This window comes from Triturus cristatus, chromosome 5_2 (genome assembly GCF_964204655.1).
Source record: "Triturus cristatus chromosome 5_2, aTriCri1.1, whole genome shotgun sequence".
NCBI classification, from domain to species: Eukaryota; Metazoa; Chordata; class Amphibia; order Caudata; family Salamandridae; genus Triturus; species Triturus cristatus.
Genome location: NC_140588.1, coordinates 104,520,869 through 104,544,340, shown reverse-complemented (window position 1 = coordinate 104,544,340; position 23,472 = coordinate 104,520,869). Strand labels below are relative to the sequence as shown.

At 46.0% G+C, this 23,472-nt stretch overlaps 1 protein-coding gene across 7 annotated transcripts in view; it reads right to left on the bottom strand.

Moving 5' to 3' along the window:
- Positions 1–23,472, bottom strand: part of RELCH (RAB11 binding and LisH domain, coiled-coil and HEAT repeat containing) — a 760,620-nt gene that overhangs the window by 593,648 nt on the left and 143,500 nt on the right. For 4 of the 7 annotated variants that reach the window (XM_085606887.1, XM_085606888.1, XM_085606890.1 and 1 more), the window contains exons 3-4: positions 6,085–6,156; positions 5,914–5,969 (exon numbers count right to left, since the gene is read on the bottom strand). In XM_085606887.1, coding sequence (XP_085463013.1) covers positions 5,914–5,969; positions 6,085–6,156 — 128 coding nt within the window. The remainder of the gene's footprint in view (positions 1–5,913; positions 5,970–6,084; positions 6,157–23,472) is intronic. The other 3 variants (XM_085606889.1, XM_085606892.1, XM_085606893.1) reach the window with 1 other exon arrangement.

Here is a 23,472-nt window from a genome sequence, read left to right as displayed (position 1 = left end):
ACTCAGACTGCCGCAGATTTCATTTGCCCAATGCAGACCTACTGCACAGGCTTTGGCATTGCCCTGCCCTGGGAGAGTACTGGACCGACATAGCGACCACTTTGGCCGTCTGCAATGAGCGCGCCATCCCTTTTCAATTGGAAGTTTATATTTTGCACCTCTTCCAGAGGGGCAAGAAGTACAGGGTCACCTCACGTTTCTTGGACCTGGGCCTAGTCACAGCAAAACGCCTGATTACTAGGAGATCGAAGGCACCGGTAGCACCTCACGCACTAGCCTGTAGCCGCTCCCTACTCAACTAGGCCAGGGCGGTGGGTGTGACCCTGCAAAGGGAAGATCTGCTGAGACTTGGCAAGTTTTACCTATCTTGCGTTTGGGGGATTATTGTGAACGACCTACAGAAACTAGATACACCCACTGAGGATATACAAGAAGGGACGGGAGTCTACGCAGCACTAATGCCACAATTTGCGGTCGCTACTGCGATGACTCAGATGGGGCAGTGTTCCTCAATCTCTACTCAGCCAGACACAACATACTTGCTTAACACATGTTACATGCTGATAAACACCTGATGAAGTACCGCATGGCTTAAGGTCATGGGCAGTTATCCCCCCCTTCGTTGAGTTATTTTGTCCTCATTTTGTTGAACCTTACGCCCACTGTTCAGAGAAGCGTTATACCATACACAGATCATCAATGAACCGCACATTAAGTAGGCAGACTACATGGTCACTCCTTCATTCAGGTGATCTACTGATGTAGACTTCTTTAATTCCTCAAGCATGACACATTAAACACATACTATCACAGCTGTATCAACAACAGTTGATGTGCTAATGTTTATTCTTTGTGTATGGTGTCGTTGATCTATTGTTGTATTCCAACGTAAAAAAAATAAAACGACAAAAAGATTTAAACAAAAAAAGAATGATATACAAAAACTCATGCGATGCTGATAAATTTACATAAATTTTAACTTTGGCACTAGCTGTACATATATTTTTACATCAGTGCTAGCTAACCATCACCACTGAATAGAAACACTGTTGAATAGATAACAAACAAATGTTTCATAGCAAGAATGGCCTCATAGACCATTGATGGTTAACACCCAAATGTGGGCTCCCATACATAAATACTGCAAGATTATGCCATTATGGTAGAATGTAAAAAAATGGCACTTCTACCAGAGGTCTCTATTCAGATCCACATTAATCAGGGTAGACACAGTGGCAACAACTCTATTTGAAAAAATATTCCTAACACATGTGTAGCCAGAGAAGAGGCAGGCAGGAGGTCATGAAGGCTAATACTGAAAGGAAGGTCCCAGACTGGATCATTTATCTGCATAATACATGTCGGTAAGAGGGCTCAGTTAGTTAAGCTCTTGCAGCCAAAATCATGTGTGATCCACTGGTAATGAGATCAACCCAGCAAGGCCAACTCCGTTTCCCACCTTTCTGAGCTTGATGAAATAATTACTATTAATGTGGGTAATAGTGAGTGCTTATATTAAGAGTGCTTATAATAGTAACAACTGCCTTATGAATACCTATGTCCAGAATCCTATGTAAAATACTTCTGATTGTAATGCTGCAGCTGTTAAATACTGCCAGATGCCTCAGAACAATGTCACATGCCCCAAGTTTGCCACACGCAGGGCCCAGCCTGCCTGGTGCCTTTTGCTGCACTTGGTGAAAGGCAGGAACAGTATGAAGAGGAGTGTCACAGTGATGTCGCCATCTCAGTAACCCATCATCGTTGGTGATGGTAACAGACAACATGACTCAAGGGATATATGTGAAGTGTTCCTACATCCCTGGTATGCACTGCTGCATTATGGAAGCAGTAGAATGAGGTACATACCACAAGCACTGCTTCAAGATGCACAAACACCTAAAAAAACAATTAGAAAACCAATCTACTAACCAGAATACCAAAGAAATATGGTGCAGAGCTACTTGACCCCAATAGCTCTTTTGCTGTCAGCATAGTACTCCGCTTTTCAACCTCCCCATAATATGCTGCGCCATGACGGAGGGTACTGTTGACCACCCTGATTGCAATAAATCAACAGAAAATGTTCATAGGCGACCAGAGGGTTTGAGTCAGCGAACTTGGCATGTTAGCATTGAAAAGAGTTTAAGAGCTTTTTGCGGATACCAAAGAAATACGATATGGAATATAAAAAAAACAGTGAAGGAGACTGACAAAGTTCTAGTTCTTTATACTGTATCCAGCAATAGTTAATGGATGCAATACTAAACTACATAACGCATCACCTTGTGATGAGCATCCACAAAGTAGGTGCTCTGTCATATTTAGCTGAAACACTAGTGCTAACCTTGGGCAAATCAAAGCAATAAAGAACACCATCAAGCTAGTCAACAGGACTTTTGGGAGTAAAAAAAACAACTGCAAACGGTTATGAAAATAAATGGGACTTTGGTTTGGCCAGTTTGCCCCCGAGTGTCTTTCTGCTGCAGTGACTGAACATACAGCGTTGAAGAAAGCAGGAACAAGTAATAATCTCAACCAATGTTAGGAAAAAAATGTGCCTGAACTTTAAGTAAGAACTATAGCTCCTATTGTAAGTCTGTTAAAAGCAACGCAGAAAAGCGTGATGCGGCATCAGTCCAGCTGAAGAGGTCTGTGGCCTGATATTGCACAGTCCTCTAGGGGTACTTTAGTTAGGAAGCAACAAACTTGATCATGAAAAAGATGCAATACATCCCACATCTTTCTTAAAAGAATAGCATATTTAAAAATCTTTAATACCCTTCTGTATTTTGAGTTCACTAGTCTTCACGTCAGTCTTCCATGTCTGATTTTTAATTTGTACCACTAATTAAGCTCAACTAGGAGTCCCGAAAATATTTTTCTGACCGGGGCTTCAATAGTTCTTAAGATGGAACTGCCTTTGAACTGGCTTTAGAGGGCATAAATGAGCTGAAAAGGTTAGTAGTAAATTCAAAGTTTTTCTGAACGGGGGCTCCAAAATAGGTTTGGCCCAGGGCCCCCAAAATCGTTAAGCTGTCCCTAGCTCTCCATCCATCCTTAGGTCATTAAATTAAGTAACATATGCTGAGTAATGATATCTATGATTTATAGAGCTTAAAAACGACATGAGAGGCAGCATTTAGTATGATATAAAGTACAAGTTATTATCATTACTCTGACAACTCTTCAGTAAAATCATTGTGGCATAATACTAAACGTCTGCGCTTGCTGCCATCTTTGCCCCTCGTTCAACTGTTACTATGCAGAACACACAAAAACCAGTTACAAAACAAGCACCATTCCGTCCTTTTAGGCAATACAATATAGTCATGCTGTCCGGTTTTAGGTTTAACCCTATAATAACTGATAAAACCCCACCGGAAGGATAATAACCCTCACCAGTGTAAACATATAAACACTGAAAAAAACCTGCACAACCACAAACTAAATGCCATTCAAAGAAAGGAAAAGGAGAGTGAAAGAGACATTTTTATTTCTTCCTGAAGGGGCCAATACAATGTAACTTTGTTATATAAGGTAGCAGTAAGAACGACTGGGCTAACATTATTCTGCTTGAGTGTTGTTGTTTAGGAATGTCACTAAAATATTGTTTCTTCTTTCTTTTTTCAGTTTTGTGGTCTTTGGTCTTGATACATCAGCCCCCTTTCCTAGTGAGTCAGTATTGATAGTAGGTGAATTGCCAAACACCCCAGGCTTTAAGCATTCAAAGGAAGGTATAGTGACAGGTATATGTGAAAAGAGTGCAGTCACAAAGCAACTGGGATACTGGTGAAAACATGACACCACTTTTGGAAAACATGGATCACAGGTTCACTTGGAATGCTGCTGCAAAAAGTTATTATCAAGTTCAACAAAGATTGGAGTGATTTTGTTTGTATTCGCAGTGATTCAGCTACGTTTATGAAAAAGTTGTGTGATGACCTGTCGCAATCGATACCCGAGCTGAAGTGCTTCCCTGTAAGAGATCCTTGCCACTTTATAGATGGTATGCTGAAAGCATCTTTACAATCTTCAGAGTTAATGAAGAATGCTACTGCCTTTTTAGTCCATTCTGGTGCACTGTTTTGTTATGCACGGAAATTAAAAACGCAAATATTTATCCTTTTGTGCTTTGTGTGGCATCAAACAAAGAGTCATCACATCTGTGTCACATAGCTGTTGGATCTCAGTCCTAGAGGCCATAAATACTACATTATCCATTTGGCAACTGTTTACAGAACTTTTGCTGAGTGATGATGCCAAAAGCAAGAACTGTGAAGATCTTTGATCACATATTGATAGTGATTGGAAAAAGTACAGTCTACTGCATTCTTAGGTTTTTACAGGAAAGAATGACTGCTGTAGTGGACATAATAAAAAATAGAGTCTGAAAACACCCTTGTCTACCTAGTGTTCAGCATAATTTGTGTAGATGTGAAACATCTCCTTGAGAGTAGGCTGGGCGACACTTTTAGTGACTTTGGCACTGCAACATATTCCATGTTAGAGTGCTTGCCACTTGGTAAGCAAAGAAATATTGAGGGACAATTCAGGAACTTTTATTTTACAGTGTATGAGAAATAGCCCTTTACTAACCATGGCAGTTGAAGTCAATGAAGCCTCACTGTGGTACTCTGCACAAGTTATAGATCCCTTCTCAAAGGGAAATTTTCTCCAGAGTTTCAAAAGTGCTGCCTCATTTTTGACTGCTTCAATAACTCCGAGGGCAAATGCGTACAGTTCAACACATATGTTGCAGAACCTGTCGCAGAGAATCACAATCTTCAGGTTCACCAGTATTGGCATTGAAAGCCTTCTCACAGATAAAAGTTTACATAGGCAGGAAAGAGCGAGCGTGCATGAACAAAGACTCGCTGAAGAAGTATTGTATGGTGTACTACGATAAGTTTGATTTGTAAAAATGTATTTGGACCTCATTTACATTGTACGTACACTGTCTATATACCATGCACTATCAGTGCAGAAAGCAAGCAATAATAAAAGCAAGAAGTTCCACAAACACTGGAAAAACACGGTTTCTGTTGTTTTTAATGGCGCGGAAATGTGTTACCACTGATAACTACTGTTTTTTTGAGGGATTTAAATCACTTGAAAACACTGGAAAAAAACCCCACCAGAATTTACAAAAAATAGAAACTGAAAACAGGAAAGCCTAAATACAGTATACTATCTTAATATTGTGTGGGAAACATTGATTTGCCAAACTACTGTAGACTAAATACAGAGGACCAAAATATTGTGAAAGTATACAAGTGCATAATACTGAACATATATATAAATGTTTACTCACACACATATATACACACACATATATATATATATATATATATATATATATATGGTGCTGAAGTGTATATGCATGCAGATTGGATATATATACACACCTATGGATATTCTGTTCTTAAATCTACATCTTTGTACCTTGAAGGTATATAGATATATATATATATATACATACATACATACATACATACATACACACACACACACACACACACACACACACACACACACACACACACACACACACACACACACACACACACACACACACACACACACACACACACACACACACACACACACACACACACACACACACACACACACACACACACACACACACACACACACACACACACACACACACACACACACACACACACACACACAGCTTCAAGGTACATAGATGTAGATTTTAGAACAGGACATCCATAGATACCTATATATACTTACCTTCTTGATATTTTGGTCTTGGCACATCAATATTTCACCATCCCACACAGTCTTCTGACATGCAGCCATCCAATTTGCAGGCATATCGACTTTTAACACCGTATGTGCATTCAATTTATGACAGAGAAAAGCAGTTGTTGACAAGCCGCTTACCTGAATTTCAGGACTTGATTTATAATTGTTTCGCTCCTGTAAAGGAACTTCGTTTTCTGCAAGAGAGGAACAAACAAAAAATATCAAGGATGACAACAATTAAAGGGAGAACAACAGAGCTATATCTACAATGAAAGCAGAAAGACTGAAGAAAAGGGTTATGTACACCACCTGCAGCCTGAGTCAGGTTGGCTCGGAGGGCCTGAATGGTCTCCTTGGCTTTCCGCAGTTCAAACTCCAGGACTGGACAGGGTTTTGGATAAAACACACACAGGCATCCAACCAAGGAAAGGGAAACAAAAATACAAAATAAAAAGCAAAGATGGGTGTGAAAAAAAAGTACATAGTTTGTATTGAAACAGAAAAGCATGCAGTCTACATGAAAATTATGAACACATGCAGCAGAGTTGGCTTGAAAGCAAACCAGCAAACACTTCTCAAAGTTAGACAGACTATAGAGTCATACGAGTCACAACTTCTAGCTGTCTGACAAGTAATGTATTACATTTATAAACAAATTTAAACAAATGGATTTTATGAATTTATGTCGTTACTGGAAAGTGTATGTCAGATCTATATAGGCGAAATCTGCAAATTTAAAGTTTAACACAGACTAAAATTCCAAATTTATAATTTCATTCTACTTACCAGAGGTTAAATGCAAGTTTTGCCATCTAATATAATTAATTTAGCCATAATAATGTGCTAAGGAATTAAATTTGCATAGATCGAGTTTAAACGAACTCAATACATTATGCTGATACACATATTAAGGCAAATTTGGTTTAGAATTTCTCTATCATACATGGCAAAATATATAAACATTAAATATGTAGCTGTGCATGCACTAGAGCGGCCCATATAGGTAGTATCCATGTGATTCTACGGCATGGCATTTAGAGGGCATTTCTATTCTCGAGGACGACTTATCAGACATGAAAAATCAAGGTAGTGGCGCTTATCTCAACCGCTCTCACCCTTGAAAGCAGGGCCGAAGATGCTGAGAAGCGCTCACGCTGGAGCACCCTGAAACCTGGTGGGGTTCCCTCAAGTGGTTGAGGCCCATCATACTGCAACCTTTACAGAAGATGGCTCTGTTTCTGGTTACCTGAGGGCTTGCGGTCTCCATGGTTCGTGGTGGAGCGGGTGCACAGCTCACTGGCGCAGCTCCCTCCCAAAGGGCTCCACCCCAGCCCCTCATAATCAAAATTCTGAGCTTTTGTGATCAAGATGTGATCCCTTGAGAAGCCAGTACCCGTAGTAAGGTTTTTTTGATTCCTCTCACATTATGATTTTTTTCAGACTAAAGAAAAGCCACTCAACAACAAAGTAAATGCTTTGACGCCACGAAGCCACAACTCAAAAAGATGTCCCTACAATATATGCTACTATTTCCGGCATGACTACTGGTCATTCACGACTCCCACCCCATTTCGTTGACATTCCATAGGCGGTTTGGGAGTGGGCCACTGAGCACAAAACCCTGCGAAGGTCTGGACCCCAAGAGGCCTCTCCCAAGGAGATCCAGGTCCATCATGCTCGGCCTCCACCTGCTCCCAGACACAAAATCGTCTGGAATCCAAGGGCAGGCGGGGACGACGTGGAAGATATCCGACACTTCTGAACCTTCCTAATCGTGTCTCAGCTGGGAACAGATAATCCTTTCTCCCCTCGGATATCTTCCAGGGAGCCCAGATCAGAGGATCCTGAGGGCCACGCTGATGCTGATCCCTTGCTGAACACAAATTAACTTCCTACACACGGTTTCTGACTTCTCAATAGCGCTTGACCCAGGGTGCTTTATTCACAAACTGACCTTTACATCTATATCCTTCACAAGGATGAAGTCTACCTCACCATGTTCCCGATTTATGTTTTAGGGAAATGTTGGGCGACAAATGCTTCCGAGGTAGAAGTATGGGGTGGAGTTGGGATGGACATTGTTGAGTTGCGGCCTGAATTTATTGTTTGGACCCTCTCTTTTGTTTTGTTTTCTCCTGTCATTGCCTGGTCTTTCTCGCGGTGCCTCTTGTGACAACACACCTTGTACTTCTCACATGGTATGCTATAGGGATTTCTAAAGCACATGGCTATCCGTAGGCTTTCCTGCGCTGGCTAAAACATAGCGTTGCTTCAGGACAAGTGGACTAACACAAGGGGACTATTAATGTGGATATAGCCATGCTTTTAGCCTTTTCCTGAACTGTGATTCATTGTTTAGGCATCTTAGTTATTTGGGGAGCATGTTCCAAAGTTTCGGGATGAGATATGAAAAGGAAATACCACCCCCCGCCCACCTGGCCTTGTGAATTCTAGGTAACTTCAAGAATCGACTCGCAGAGTGCTCTTATCATAGCGGGTCCATTGGTGTTAAATCTCTCTATGTGCCAGACAGATTGTTTTAAATGTTATCCTTGCCTCAATGGGAAGCCAGTGCAGAGAAGCTAGATCACTGAATGATGAGGAAAATATTGTGACCTTGTATACAATCCTTGCTGCCACATTTTGGACAGCCTGGAACCTTTTGATGACATATTGAGGGAGCCTACTTACAGAGAGTTTCCACAGTCCAACCGTGAGAGAACAAGGGATTGAACCACAATTCTTCTGGACACATTCAGGATAATGTCTAGGATTTTACAGAGGGTTCTGAGGGTATCAAAATAAAGGTTTTTTGGCCTGTGTATCCATGGAAAGGGACTTATCCAGCCACATCCCAAAGCTTTTGATAGGGGAGGAGGCGATGGGTGGACTGCCCAAACATTCTGGCCACTCTATAAGTGGTTGGGGATCGGGTCTGTTCCTCAGAATCATAAGGTCGTTTTTTTCACCATTCAGTTTTAAGTATCAGTTTGCCATCCACTTGGATACTTTTTCCGAGCTGGGAGACAGCTGATGGGACTGTCGGCCTTTTCCAGGGGTGAGAGAGACAACCAATTGTGTGCCGTCGGCATATACTACTATGGACAGCCCAAACTCCTGAACCATTTCTGTCAATGGGTGCATGTCCAGGTTAAGAACTGTGGGGCTGAAGGACGAACCCTGCGGGATCCCACACTACAAGGGAAGGATGTCAGAGTAGCATGAATTCTGACAAATTTGGAAACATTGGTCCTTCAGAAAGGAGGTGAGCCAATTCAGAGCGCAGCTCTTTTTTCCGGCTTCACCCATTCTGTACGTAAGTTTCTCACGGTCAACAGTGTTGAATGCTGCACTTAGGTCCAGGAGGATAGTAGCAGCTGTTACTCACTGGTACAGCAGCATTTTTAAATGACTGTTACTGCGAGGAGGGTAGGTTTTGTACGGTGTTGTGTACAGAATCCCATCTGGGAAATATGCAGTAGATGATTTTCTTCAAGGAATGTAGACAGTGTTTGGTTGAAATGTTTCTCTTGCATCTAGCCTATGACTGGGAACAGGGAGTTTGGCCAATAGTTCCCTGGACGTGTCAGGCCAAGTCTTTTTAGTTTTTTTAGCAAGGGTGGGACCACTGCATATTTCCACTTAGATGGCACTATTCCAGTGGTTAGGGAAAAGCTAAGGAGTTCCAATATAATGGAGAAGAAGGCTGGAGCTCCTTGTGACAGTGTATGTGGGGATGCGGGGTCATGCAAGGACTGTGATTTGACCTTAATGAGAAGAGCAAAAAGTTGTTCCTCCTGATGGGGGGAGAGAGAGGCAGGCCAATGTGGAATGTGTTGGACATACACTTCTTTGACGTGAGGGCATTTAAAATTCTGTTCTTTTATAGAGCCAGATAAATAGCAGCTATTTTGTTCTGAATGAACGCTGTCAATTCATTGCAGCGTGCTATTGAGGGGTTGGGAAGAGTGTTTACGGTTTTTGGAGTAGCCAGGGATTTCACAACTTTAAAGTTCCCTAGAGGCTTAGGTCTTCTCCCACATACCATCTTATCTTGTACAAAGTTAATGGTCTGCAGACCGGATCAAACGCACTGTGGTACTTAGGTTCCTCCGTCGCCACCAGCCCGGCTGGCTCTTCTACAGGAGACACACCTCCTGGCTACCCCCTGCACCACAAATTATTTGACTGCCATTTCACAGTGGAAAGTTTTGTATCTGTGACACAGCATTGTCTGTAATTAATGCAAGGTTTATATCCATATGTTCAAGCTGTTCGAACTTGTATTTATGGTTCATTAATGCAAAGCCTTAATTATTAGGGTGACGCTCTAAGGAAATAGAGTAAGCTAAGATTGCACTCCTGACAGTGGTTCCCGCTAAAAAAAAAAAAAAATGTTTACACACATTAGCAAAGTTTAGCAATAGGAGGCTATAAATAATGGTTTCTAGTTAGATGCAAATACTTGCATACGCTTGTAAGCAAGATTTATGATTCTTTGCTTTCAAAATAAAATGTTCACAAAATTGCAACCAGAAAAAAATAACGTTTTGCTCAACTGTGAAATTTTAGGTACCATGTCTTTGAATCATCATTCAGTAAAATGTGTGTGAAACATGCTAGCATTTCCAAAAATATTTATAATGGGAATTCAGTGTAACGAGTTGAAATAAGATTATGGGAAACAGCATGAACAAGCAGTGGTAAAGTCAACAGGTCTGGCATTGGTAGTCTGTCTCTTGATTTTGTCAATGTGTCTTGTTTTGGCATGTTTCTGTGAAACTTTATTGTGGGATCTGCTGGGCCGTCACCATTATAACAAAAACATTGACTAAAAGCAAAAATATATTTTGGTCACAAAAAGTACACATTGCCACAATAGTACCTGGCAGTGAAAGAAGCTACTTTGTGTGCTGATATGCTCCTTGTAAAAGAGCAGAATGCAGTCTCTCGCAGTGAGACTAATAGACAGACAGGCGATAGACAGAAAGACTTTTAATAAATACCAAATGTCTTGGTTAAGGACAGACCTAATTAAGGGGTCTTTAAGAAAGTCACAAAAGTCCACCCAAATTATATATTCTTGCATTAGGGCAGATTTACAACTTTCATAAATTCACAGGAAGCAGGCCTGGAAACCATACCCCTAGAAAATGTTTGGGAGCTACATTTTAGCACAAGCAAATATCCATGTGTAGATTTGCTCATGCGAAAATACGTTGAGGATTTGCAAGTTCACTTTCCCTCCAACCCGTTTTCCCACCCTGGAAGAGGTTTAACCTCGACCGTTGTCAGGAGTACATTTTTAACCTTTCTCAGTGTGGCAAAAGATTAGGGAAGAGCTGATTAAAACCCTTAACATGCAAATTTGTAGGCTTGCACAGACTCAAAAGAGGATTCCAACCCAGGAACTACCGCTTCACGCTACTTCCAGTCCCAGTGTGTACATCTGCGGAATATGGGAATTTATAGTATTAAAACCCTTCTATTATAAAAGGTGTGGCATAATTACAGAGGTATGATAAGAGCTCCTATATAATGAGATGCTGCCGCAATTTGTCACTTCACTGCGTGGCACCAAAGGAACAAGTGGATTAGTTTTATTTATGGGACACGTAGATTTATGAAGCATCCTGTCCCATGGACAAGTATATATTTTATTAAGAACTTAACATATCAAACCTACTGTGCCACAACAAAACTACCTATGATACCTAACCCACCTAATGTACCAAGCCTAGAACCATGTTTAACTTACAACCATACCATACCGAACTTACCTTAACCTGTGCAGAGTATATGTCTTGCATGTGCCTTGAGCTGGCAGTTTTGTGAAAAAAGGTCAATGCTCATGTGACATCTAGCAACGGCTATGCTACTGCAGTCTGATAAAGAAAGCACTGGGGTCAAATTCAGGGAAAACCTGGTAATGACTTACGGTAATGCATCCTGCACCTCGACAATCTCGATCGCAGCTTCAGTAAGAGTAAAACCTGTTGTATTTGCCGATGCTTGCTTCATCTGAATTTCTTACTGTAGCCAGCAGGCGGAGGCTGAGTTTGCTAGTTTACGACTGTTAGGTCAAGAAAACTACTCCTGAGAGGCAGTCAGCAAAAATGTGCGTTACTTAGGCATATATAAGTTTAAAATCCCTTAAATCTCCCACAGTGCAGTTGACTGGAAAACCACTATGAGGAATCTGCACTTTCAAATCCTTCCGGAGACAGGCTGAGGATGGAGTCAATCAGGTCTAGGGCTGAAGGAGGGGGCTGTGCCCTTAAGCTAAAAAGCACAGGTGTTCTAAATTGAACCTTTAAAGATCTGTGAAACTAGAACCAATTTTCCAAGCACATTTTCATAGCCTTCCCTTTGAATATCACAATTTTACGCACATTGGTATAGCCTGCCCTTTGAATTACACAATGTCGTGTATTTAGCCCTCAACAGATTCCCTTTGACAGCAGTAATTTCAGTATTTTTTTCCAGCAGTGCCCTGGAAACGTTTCTAATAGCACCAGCATTTTATATATTTATATTTTTTTTGCTTGGTGCAGCTCATTATTTAATTTCTCTATCTAGTCACGCGGTTACCTACAGCAGTCAAAAAACATGTCACGTGGGTCTTTTGACATTTTATCAACAGCAGCTGCATTAGCAAAAAGTCCAGTAAGCGTCACACGTGACGTGGCTGCCCCCTTTCCTGAAAGACCACGTTTTGATCATGTGGTTTTTACAAAGTAAATCGATCAGGTTCGGTGTGAGGAAGGTCAGTTCACTGAATGCCTTTACAGACACGTTTTCCAGTCTTGGGCTTTCATGTGAAAATCGAATGCAATCTGGGACTTATAGCTGTGGTCTGCTGCTACTGAACTTAGAAAACTAACATCGAATAGTAACGATTTTAAGGCCCCAAGCCTGTAAATGATAATGTCCATGATGACATGGAGTGTGGAGGTCACTCTTATCTCCGAGCTTTCCTGTCCATTGAACTCTATGGTTCTTCAGTTCTACATTAGTGCGTGGATACCACTTAAACATGGATGTCAAATAGGGGTCGCAACTGAGACCCATAAGCTACCCATTGCGACCCTTTCCACCTTGCAAGCGTGCACCTGCTGCACCCTACCCTAATTGAGGACGTGTCAATCTGGTAGAGTGCAATATTGCTTCCAACTATGATGGCCCTGGCAAACATTATTGGCACGGTCCCACGAGGTAGTAGCTGGCGCGGCCTCAGGGCCGAGACAGACTGTTGGACTTGGCCCTTTTTGCAGGGTTATCCCCTCATATTTTTTCCTGACCTGTTGTTGTTGGTGGTGGTTTTAGGACTCTGGGCACTTTACCACTGCTAATCAGTGCTAAAGTGCATATGCTCTCTGTGTACATTGTTTTTATGATTGGTTCTCCCTGATTGGCATATTTTGATTAACTGGTCAGTCCCTAGTAAAGTGCACTGGGTGTGCCAGGGCTGGTAAATCAAATACTACTTGAGGGCCTGCAGCACTGATTGTGCCACCCACATGAATAGCCCTGAAAAGATGTCTCAGGCCTGCCACTGCAGTGCCTGTGCGCAGTTTGCTAACTGCCATGTCGACTTGTGCACCCACTTGCCAGGCCCTATCCTTCCCTTTTCGTACATATAGGATACCCCTATGGTAGGCCCAAGGTACTCCCTGGACAGTGTGCAGTGTATGTGAAAGGTAGGACATGTACTGTTGTGTGTAACATGTCCGGATAGTGAAATACTGCCAATTTCGTTTTTCACTATTGTAAGGATATCTTACCCCATAGGGCAGAATGGGGAATACTTTGTAACATTTTACAAGAATATATTCCCATAGGGATAAGATTAAAAAATAAAGTTTAGGCTCTCTGAACTCAGAATTTAATAACACATCTTTTACTAAAGGTGGTTCTTAAATTGTGTGTTTGAAAATGCCACTTTTAGAAAGTAGGCATTTTCTTGTTTACCCATTCTGTGTGCCTCTGCCTGTTTGTGTATTGATTGTCAGGTTTTGGAGTGACAGTGGCTGGCGGGGTGCATTCTCTCAGCCAGCCACCGGGGGGGAGGTGGGGGGGGGGGGGGGGAGGGTGGTTGATGTCTGTCCTGCTTTTCCTGAATGAGTCAGGGCTGGGTTGAATAGACCTGGGTTGCATTCAGTGTGGGGGAGGGGGCGAGTTCTCACTAGCACCTGAATAGGCCTGGTTTGTATTTAGAGTGGTGGGAGGAGATTCACCTTGCACCTGAATAGGGCCTGTCTGCCTTACACAATGCTCTCTCCACCTCCTGCCGGGCAGCTGCACCAGAGAGGACAGAACTGGTTTGGACTGGGCTCAGAGCCCCTTGCACAAAGAGAACAAAGAAATATTGGGGTAACGGTATGAAACCTAAAACCCCTGAACTTTAGACTATTTCTGGAATCAGGAGGAACCTTTGCCAAGCAGAAGAGCTGGAGAAACTGATGAGAAGTACAGCCCTTGCTGTGTGTCTGGGGTTGGCTTGAAGTTGCTGTTTTCTGCCAAGGAAAGGAGAAGGACGTTGGTGTGTGCTGTGTCCCCTGCTTGAGTAAAGTCTCCAAGGGCTTGAGAAAAGCATGCCTCCTGTTGTGAAGTCTCAGGAACACAAAGACTTCACCCCAGCTCCCCTGAAGTTCCTTGCTGGGAGCGCTGACCTACCAGGAGTGCCTGTGACTGTGTGGGGCCTATGGAGGTTGTTTCTGCTGCTGGGAGATGGGAAGCAATGCAACAAACAAGGAAGCCTACGCATCGCTCTTCTAGCGACAGTTTTCCGACACAATGCTGTGGTGCGAGAAGAATCTCCCTACGCTGCTGCTGAAACCGACGCAGCGCCTGTCGCCACTGCAAGATTCGACGTATCGAGTGATCGCAGTTGAAAAGGTCGACGCAGCGCCACTCGCCGCATCGTTCGCCGCCGCATCCCAGATTGCCACGCATCGTCCTTGTGCCGCACGTTTTCCCCCACGAATCAGCCGCGGCTCGGAGTCATCTCAGAACCGACGCATCGCTTCCCCCTATAGACCAGACCCGACTCATCCCCCCCCCCCTGTGTACAGTGGAACTGTTGCATCGCATCCACGAAGGTCCCAGGAACGACGTTTCTCTTTGTTTTTCGACGCATCTCATCGCTGCGGCTGTTTGGCTGGGTGAACTTTGTTGCAACAACATGTACTTTGCAAGAAATCACGCATCCATAGTTTTCTATGGATTCAGTTGCTAAAACCTTTTGAAAGTCATTTTTCTTGATACTTGTATGTTGGAATTTTGTCATTTTGGTCTTGTTAAGTTTAGATAAAAATACTTTATTTTTCTAAACTGGTGTGGTGTCCATTTGTGGTGTTATCACTGTGTTACTGTGAGTGGAAGTACAAATACTTAACACATTGCCTTTGGGATAAGCTTGTGTGCTCGTGCCAATCTACCAAGGGGGTGAGCAGGGGTTATCTAGTTATCCCCCTTACCCTGACTAAAAGCAAGGGTCCCTATTTAGACAAAGGTACCTACCCTAGCCAACTAGAGACCCCTATTTCTAACACAGACTCGTACCTGCTGCGAGGGTGTTGGGTGTCAAGAATTTAGAGTGACTGACTAGAATCAATGTAAGTTGGGAGCCATGAGTGATTTACTTCACTTAATTCTCACTCTCAGAGTCAGACGGTCTGACCGTAGGCAGGCGCGGTTATTGGAAAGTGAGACTGAGCCGTCACATCGACTCAACTAGAATCCTGACTCTCCGATTCCCCTTGTGGTGGAGATGGTCGGTGTGACTGTGAGCTGCGGGCCCAGGGCAAACCTCTAACAGAAGCAACAAGTAAAGTAAGATACGATTATCTGTTTTTGGAGTTGACACAAGATTTTCAAATGCTGTGCTGCAAAACTTCAGAAATGATTGGTAAAGAGCACACATTTCAGGTTCAACCCTCAAGTGGTCTAGCCATTGCTTTGGCAATGTGAATAACACAATAATTGCCATTGTTCCATGTTGAAAACTGCATCCATTTGGCCAAAGCAGGCACACTCTTATCAGTGCTGGTGGACTGGCCATCAAGACATTATCCGTTTTGAACACCACCAAGGCCGGAGTGGCCGTACCAGGCATTGGGTGACAGGTGAGCATTTCCCCTGGAAGCTGGAAGGTTGGGGGGCAGGTTTTGTTAGTGGAGGCCAGTTTTGAAGCAGTGCAGCAGTTTTAAAGCATTGCAAAATTCCTTGTATATTCAGCAGTTTTCAGGCAACAATAAAAGTGACAAGTTAACTCTTGTGATTTATTAATACAGCTGCTGGAGAGCATGGGAGTTTTGTCTAGGGGCAGTTTTCACTTATCTAAGGTAATGCTGAGGGTTAATATGCCTACAGCAAAGAACGTGTCCCATGCATATCAAGGAACAATATTTTATGTGGCTAGCTCAGTGGGCTACTGCTTTTGTCACAGAGATTATGTTGTTACTGTGCAGTTCATAAATTACATTTGTAATCTAGCATACTGAGCTATGAACTGACATCTAAGAGCTGCATGGTACATGTTAGAAAGTTATGTTTTTTCCAGTCTTTCTATCCTGATGGTGCTAAGAAATGTTTGTTAGGGTAAAAATAAATTCTTATTATTAAAGTCAACCCTAACCACTGTGGTATGTTCTGAATCCCGAGTTTGTGCTTCTCCAGACCAAGCACTCTTAAAAAGTAGCTACCAACATGGATGATATGTGACTCCTGCACCTTGTGGTCTCCTTTGTTTTATGTAACATTTTCAAAACACTGATTTACACACATATGATTCATTATCTGTATGTGTGTATGATAGATTTTTTAAAAGTGAAATGATTTTTAATGGAGTCATTTGTAAATGTGGACTGCAACATCTGCATTTGTAAGGCAAGCATTCATGTCTTTGGGCATTCTGGCTGTTAGAGAAGATGTTTGTTGCAGGCAAAGTACGCTAATGCAGAACAAGCATATTTTGAGCAATACAAGTACTGTACCAGCAATGTGCATTTTTTCTGTAGACTAAATTAATGATAGTGAACCTGGAAAGGTTCAAAGGCTCCCCAGGTTTAGTAGTATGTATACCATTTCATGGAAAGGAAGGTTGCTGGGAGAACTTGGCCTGCATTAAACAGGAATGTTATCTACGTTCCAAGATTGATATTTAATTAAATGGTACTCTTGGTTTCTAAAACAAATGATAAAGTGAACTATTTTGAACATTATAGGCCCATCAGCCTTCCCATTCTTTAAGTTACTTGATATTGATAATAGCTGATTTCAACCGGACTAGCGTTTTTTTTATTGTTGTACACTATTTGATAGGCTCCTAATCAATACTACATTTCAATTGTATATCTGAAGATGCTTCCTGGAACAATGTATGTAGCTGCATTTTCAATAGGATTTGAAGTATGTCTGTTAATATGGTACTTCTTTTGTATCTGTAGAAAATTTCCAGCGTCTGTGTGTGAAGTAAGTACCAAAATGTTAGATGAAACACTTCCTGTGATACCACCAAGCCAAAGGTCATGCAATGTCACTTCCTTTGATTTCATGGGGCCAAAGTTCATGTGATGTAACTTCCTGTGAAGTCATCAGGGTGGGCCAAAGGGCAGATGATGTCACCAGATCAAAGTTTGTGTGATGTCATTTCCTATGACATCAGGCGGGGGCACATGGCATGTCACCTCACTTCTGCTAATCCTGTCATTTTGATGAATCGACATCCATGCACTTTGAGTAGTTTTCTACTAACCTTTCTGAGTAGTAGTGAGTCCTATTGGTTAGAATTAAGTTATTTGACAGTTTTGCCAAGAATTACTGTTTTTCTGTGAATTATACAGTGCGAACTTAGCCAAAGGGCATTTGAGCACTTTACATTAGCACCAGATTGTTGTTTGTTTAGTTAGTGACAGGGGATATTACGGGATTTGCCCAGAATTACAGATGTTGAGTGGCGCCCGGGACTCCAACCTGGTTCCCCAGTTTTAAAGAGAGCACCTCCCCACATCCGCTTTTGTCTTGAAACAATAACAAAATAGATTCATGTACCAGTGAGATCTCAATCAAATGCAAAGTGTGCTCCTTGGGATTTCACCTTAGGAAATGACAAAGTGAAACAGACAAAGCTTATTCTTAAGTGTGGTGGAAGAGACTCCCTAGTTTGGTTCATGCATAACTCGTAATACATGGGATGCTGTAATACCTGTAAAAACGGCAGTCAATCATTTCTTTATAATTGGTGACTTGTGACGCACCAAGTCACGGATTATAAAGAAAAGATGTCAGAACTCAACTGTTCTGTGGGCTCGCGGCGGGACACTCTGAGTAGCTGTGCGTGTTATAAACTCTGCTAACATAACATAACATTACATTTTAAACGTTTACAGTCTACTTCTGACGTCACAATGCCTGCTGCCAGCAGCCGAGGTGAAAGGCAGGTCAGGTCACAGAGCATAATTAAAGCTGCTGTTTAAGGGGGGCGGAGCTTAGCTCGCAACGGAGATGGCTGCTTGAGCTCGGAGCACCGGCGAGCCACGCCATATATTCGGCAATAATCCTGTTACCAACGACGCCCAGAACAACGGTCGGCCCCAGCGGAACATCCTGAGGTGCTGGGCAGTCGACCGGCGGAATTTCCAGCCCGATCGAGCGAAGAGGCGACTTCCGGAGCCGGAGACTCGGGACGCGTCCTAGGCCGAAGATCCCCAGCCTCGCGTGAGGAGGACGGCCGACGACGTGGTGCAATGTGCGGCCAGCGGCGGCCGCGAGGGGCGGACCCGAGGCTCAGAGAGGCGGACAGCAGAGATTGGAGGTGGAGACCTGCGGCGAGTACAGAGGCAGCAGATAGCGCAGTGAGCGGGGTGCCGAGGAGGAGCGAGCGAGATCGGCGGAGAGCACATTGGGAGGCCCTGGGAGAGCCCCGCGGCGCTCGGGGCACGGAAGGTCAGCTGCACCCCCTTAAACCCCCGCAGCGAGCAGGAGAAGTGGCAGAGCGACTTGGAGTGAGACACATTGGGGGCATTCCCGGGCCTAGTTGAAGTGGCGGCCTGGGCGAGGGAGACTGGTGCAACCCTGCTGTGGTAGTGCGGAGGAGGCAGCAGGAGAGGAGAAATCACTGGTGAGGTGCCTCCAGTGTGGGGCTGGGTGCAAACGCCACGAGCTTGGAGTGTGAGGAGCTGAGGCAGAGCGGGCGGCCTAGCGGCGGCGCGGTGAAGACTGCAGACGACTGGCACGCCTGGTGGTGCCAACTGGAGGTGAGCAAGCCAACAGGACGCCCACGGAGGGCTGCCTGCGATCGCGGCACAGCTACGTGGCGACTGGAGCGCGCCCAGGCCGGACGGCGCTGCGCTGAACGGTGTGTGGGTCCAAGATGGGCAAATCCGATAAAACCCAGTCAAAACTGACGTTCGAGCAGCGGCGCCCCAAGACGCAGACACCGCTGGAGGGGGCTACGGGAGGCGAGTCTGCGCCCGCGGAGGACGACCGGGACTTGAGGGGCCTCTTGTTGTCCATGGAGAAGGGGTTGCAGAGCGGCATCACCGCCCTGGGCGCTAAGATTGACGCGCTCTCCTACCGAATGGACCGCATGGGGGAGCAGCTGGACAAACATTCGGAGCGCCTGGACCAAGCCGACAGTCGCATATCGGAGGTGGAGGGCGCGCAGACGACACTGGATCGTGAACACAAGAAGCTCGAGCTCCAAATGCAGGTGTTGCAGGACAAAACGGAGGACTTAGAGGCCCGTTCTCGGCGGTGCAACTTGCGAATCACTGGCCTGCCGGAGTCCACTGCCACGGGCCGAATGGAGACCTTCATGGAAACACTGCTGATTGCGCTGCTGGGGAAAGATGTGTTCTCCGGGATGTTCGTGGTGGAGAGAGCGCACAGGTCCCTGGGCCCCAGGCCCCCGCCGGGTGCACCGCCCCGACTGGTTATAGCGAAACTATTGAACTACAGGGACCGAGATGCAGCGCTGAGGGTTGCCCGGGAAAAGAAGACATTGTCCTACGAAGGGTCGCCTATCTCGCTCTACCCGGACTTCACGGCCCGAGTGCAGGAGGCCAGGCGACAGTTTGCCCCTGCCAAAAAGCAGCTTCGGGAACTAGGAGTTGACTATGCAATGCTGTACCCGGCTAAGCTGCGAGTCAACCGGCAGGGCAAGTCGCACATCTTCCAAGACCCTAAAGCACTCCAAAAGGCGCTGAAGGACTGGACGAAGGAGCAGCGCCGGAGCCCAGCGACGCCACCGCGGGAGGACGAGAGAGACGGCGATCTGGACGCACAGGACTGACCACGAGGACAGAACTCACCTAGTTTGTATTTTTGGCGGGATATGCTTGGCTGAAGGGAGGTAGGCTTGGGGGGGGAACGGGTGGGGAGAATTTGGACGATATCGTTATGGAGTACAGTACAATGTGAGATGCACCCCCCCCCCCGACTAGACGCGAATGGGAGGCCCATGGACAGTGACTCATCCCCCAGTTGCTCCAATCCTTTATATGGTTATCGAGGACGCTGCTGGGCCCTGCTACCTGAGAAGGGCGGCTGAGATGTGGTAACTTTGCGCTGGGATGGGACGGGAGACACAATAGTGGCTCGCTGGGCCGGGCAGTGGCAGTTAGGTACTAGGCGCTTCCACACTAGTGTGTGAGCGCTGAGCGACCTCCGCCCGCGTGTGCGTGCCACACCTTTCTGAGGGTTCAAAAGTTATGGGTGGGGTGGCGGGAGGTATGGGGTGCCCAAGTATGGGAATCTGCAAGGCCAAGTTGGGGTGGGTCTGCTGTGGGTGGGGGGGAGGGGGGGTTGGGTTACGGGGGTTTGAGGTCACTAGGTTGGGGTGCGTGGTTTTATCTGCTAGTATGCTCCTGCGCTTTGAGACGCGCTCAGTTGAGGGATTTGCGCCCTAGAGCAGGCTATGGCGAACACCGAAGCGGCCATGCCTGAGAGGCACGACACACTAAGAATCCTCACTTGGAATGTAAGGGGCCTTAATGATTACCGCAAAGCCCGTAAAGTAATGCACTACCTTAAGAGGCATAAGATAGATATTGCTTTCCTGCAAGAGACGCATCTTCCTAATAATAGCCCTATTCTACGCACTAGGGACCTGCGGGAGGCACATGCGGCGGGGTTCACTACACACTCTAGAGGGGTGCTGACATGGGTTAGCGCGCGGGTGGAGCACAGATTGCAACGCGTTGCCACAGACAGCGCAGGCAGATTTGCGCTCACGCGCTTCCAGGGAAAGGGCATTGGTTTACTCCTGGTTAATTGTTACGGGCCGAACTATGACTGCCCGGAGTTTTTCACAGCGATGACAGGCGCGGTTGGGGATGCAGGCGCGCGGAATGTGCTTTGGGGAGGCGACTTTAATGTAGTGTTAGACCCGGAGCTGGATAGATCGGGCGGCCCGAAACGAGCGCAACCAGCGGCAGCGAAGGCGATTGCTCGAGGTATGCTTTGTTTGGATCTCGTGGATTTGTGGAGAACTCGTAACCCGGCAATAGGGGGCTACACACATTACTCAGCATACCATAACCTGCATACGCGGATAGATTACTGGCTACTATCTGCGTCCCTCCTCTCGCAGATACGCGAGTGCGCGGTATTCCCGCGCACGCTTTCCGACCATTCGCCGATACTGATCTCCCTGGCGGCGCCCAGAAAGGTCCCCCCGCCGTTTCTTTGGCGATTTCCCCCTTACTCGCTGCTGGATCCCCTATTTAAGGAGGAGCTGGCAGCTGCGATCGAGCTATTCTTTGACACCAATTTGGGCTCCGTGGAGGATTTCCAGACTGTCTGGGAGACCTTTAAGGTCTACATTCGCGGAGTGTCGATGGCCAAACACTCGGGGGTTCTCCGAGATATCCGGCAGCGCCTTGCGACGCAGGAGCGCAGTCTGACTGCACTGGAGACCAGACTACTAGAGACGGGCGGAGAGGACGTTACTGAGGAGATAAAAACTCTCCTGGCAAAGTACCACGAAACTGCTGATGCAGAGGTGCTGCATCTGGGGAAGTATGCTACGGCCAGGGTTTATGGTGAGGGCGACAGACCGGGGTCGGTGTTAGCTAATCTGCTCAAGGCCCGCAGACGCAGAACCGCCGTCACGCAGATCAAGTCTGGGGATGGCTCGCTGCTCACGGCGGAGGAAGACGTGGTGGAGCGATTTAGGTCGTACTACGCCGGGCTCTACGCTTCTCAGCAAACCGGGATGGAAGACAGCATAGGGGACTATCTGGACTATATAAAGTTGCCGTTCCTAGCGAGCGAACACAGGGAGTTTCTATCCCTGCCCATCGAGAGGGATGAAATTCTAGAGGCCCTTGCGAGCATGAAGGCGCAGAGCGCCCCTGGAGCTGATGGCCTCACTGTCGCGTTCTACCGCGCTTTTATAGACCAGCTTTTGCCACACGTGTCGACGCTGTTCGACGATATGTGTGTCAAGGGACATATGCCGCCGTCCATGCGCGAGGCGCTCTTGGTCGCTATACCAAAACCGGGCAAACCACCCGATGAGTGCAGCTCCTATAGGCCGTTATCGCTGCTCAACGTGGATGCGAAATTATATGCCAAGGTCCTGGCCACGCGGTTGGCCCTTCTCGCTCCCGAACTGGTTGCCCCAGAGCAGGCGGGGTTCATGCCGGGCAGGAACCTCACATACAATTTGCGGACGGTGTTTGGCTTCATGCAACATGTCCGCCCTGACGCGCGCGCGCTCGCTGTCTTCCTCGACATGGAAAAGGCCTTTGACTCTGTCGAGTGGCCATTCATGCGGCAGGTCCTGACGAGAATGGGGCTAGGCCCGATCTTCCTTCAAATGATAGGGGTGCTGTATAGTGGCCCCACGGCGAGAATACGATTGGGCGATCGAGTCACGGAACCGATAACAATCTCGAGAGGCACGAGGCAGGGCTGCCCCCTGTCGCCCCTGTTGTACGCCCTAGTGGCAGAACCGATGGCATGCGCTATGCGTGAATACCACAGCCTACGAGGTATTAATTTTCCAACTTACAGGATAACGGTATCCACGTACGCAGATGACACCCTGCTGTATGTCAGGGACCCAGAAAATAACCTGGCCCCAGTGTTGAGGGAGGTGGTTCAATTTGGAGCGCTCTCCGGGCTGAAGGTTAACTGGGACAAGTCTATCGTGTTCCCGCTGACACCGGTCACGACCCCATTTGATATGGAATACCCGTTGCAATGGTCTGAGGAACCGGTCCAATACCTGGGGATCCAGCTCCAAAGGGACTCAGAGGTGGTGCTGTCTGAGAATTACGGAAGGGCCATCAGTAAACTGGAAGACGACGTGGAGACCTGGATCAAGCTGCCCCTTTCGTTATTGGGGCGTATATCCATCATGAAGATGGTGGTACTCCCTCGGTTTCTGTTTCTGTTTGCGAACATCCCCATGGTGCTGTCCCGTGCTTTCTTCGCGCGGCTACAGGCGTCAATGCTGAGGCTGGCGTGGGCTGGCAAGCAGGCGCGGACCAGCTGGAGGGTACTGACGCTGCCTTACCAGATGGGCGGCCTGGGGCGCCCGATATGGAGCTGTACTATCGGGTGGCGCAGGGGGCTCAGGCGCATAGCTGGATACACGGGGGTGAGACTGTCCCGTATCTCAAGTTAGAGACATTGTTTGCGGCGCCGCAGCCGCTCCCCGCGGTCATTTTTGGGCATCCGGACCGA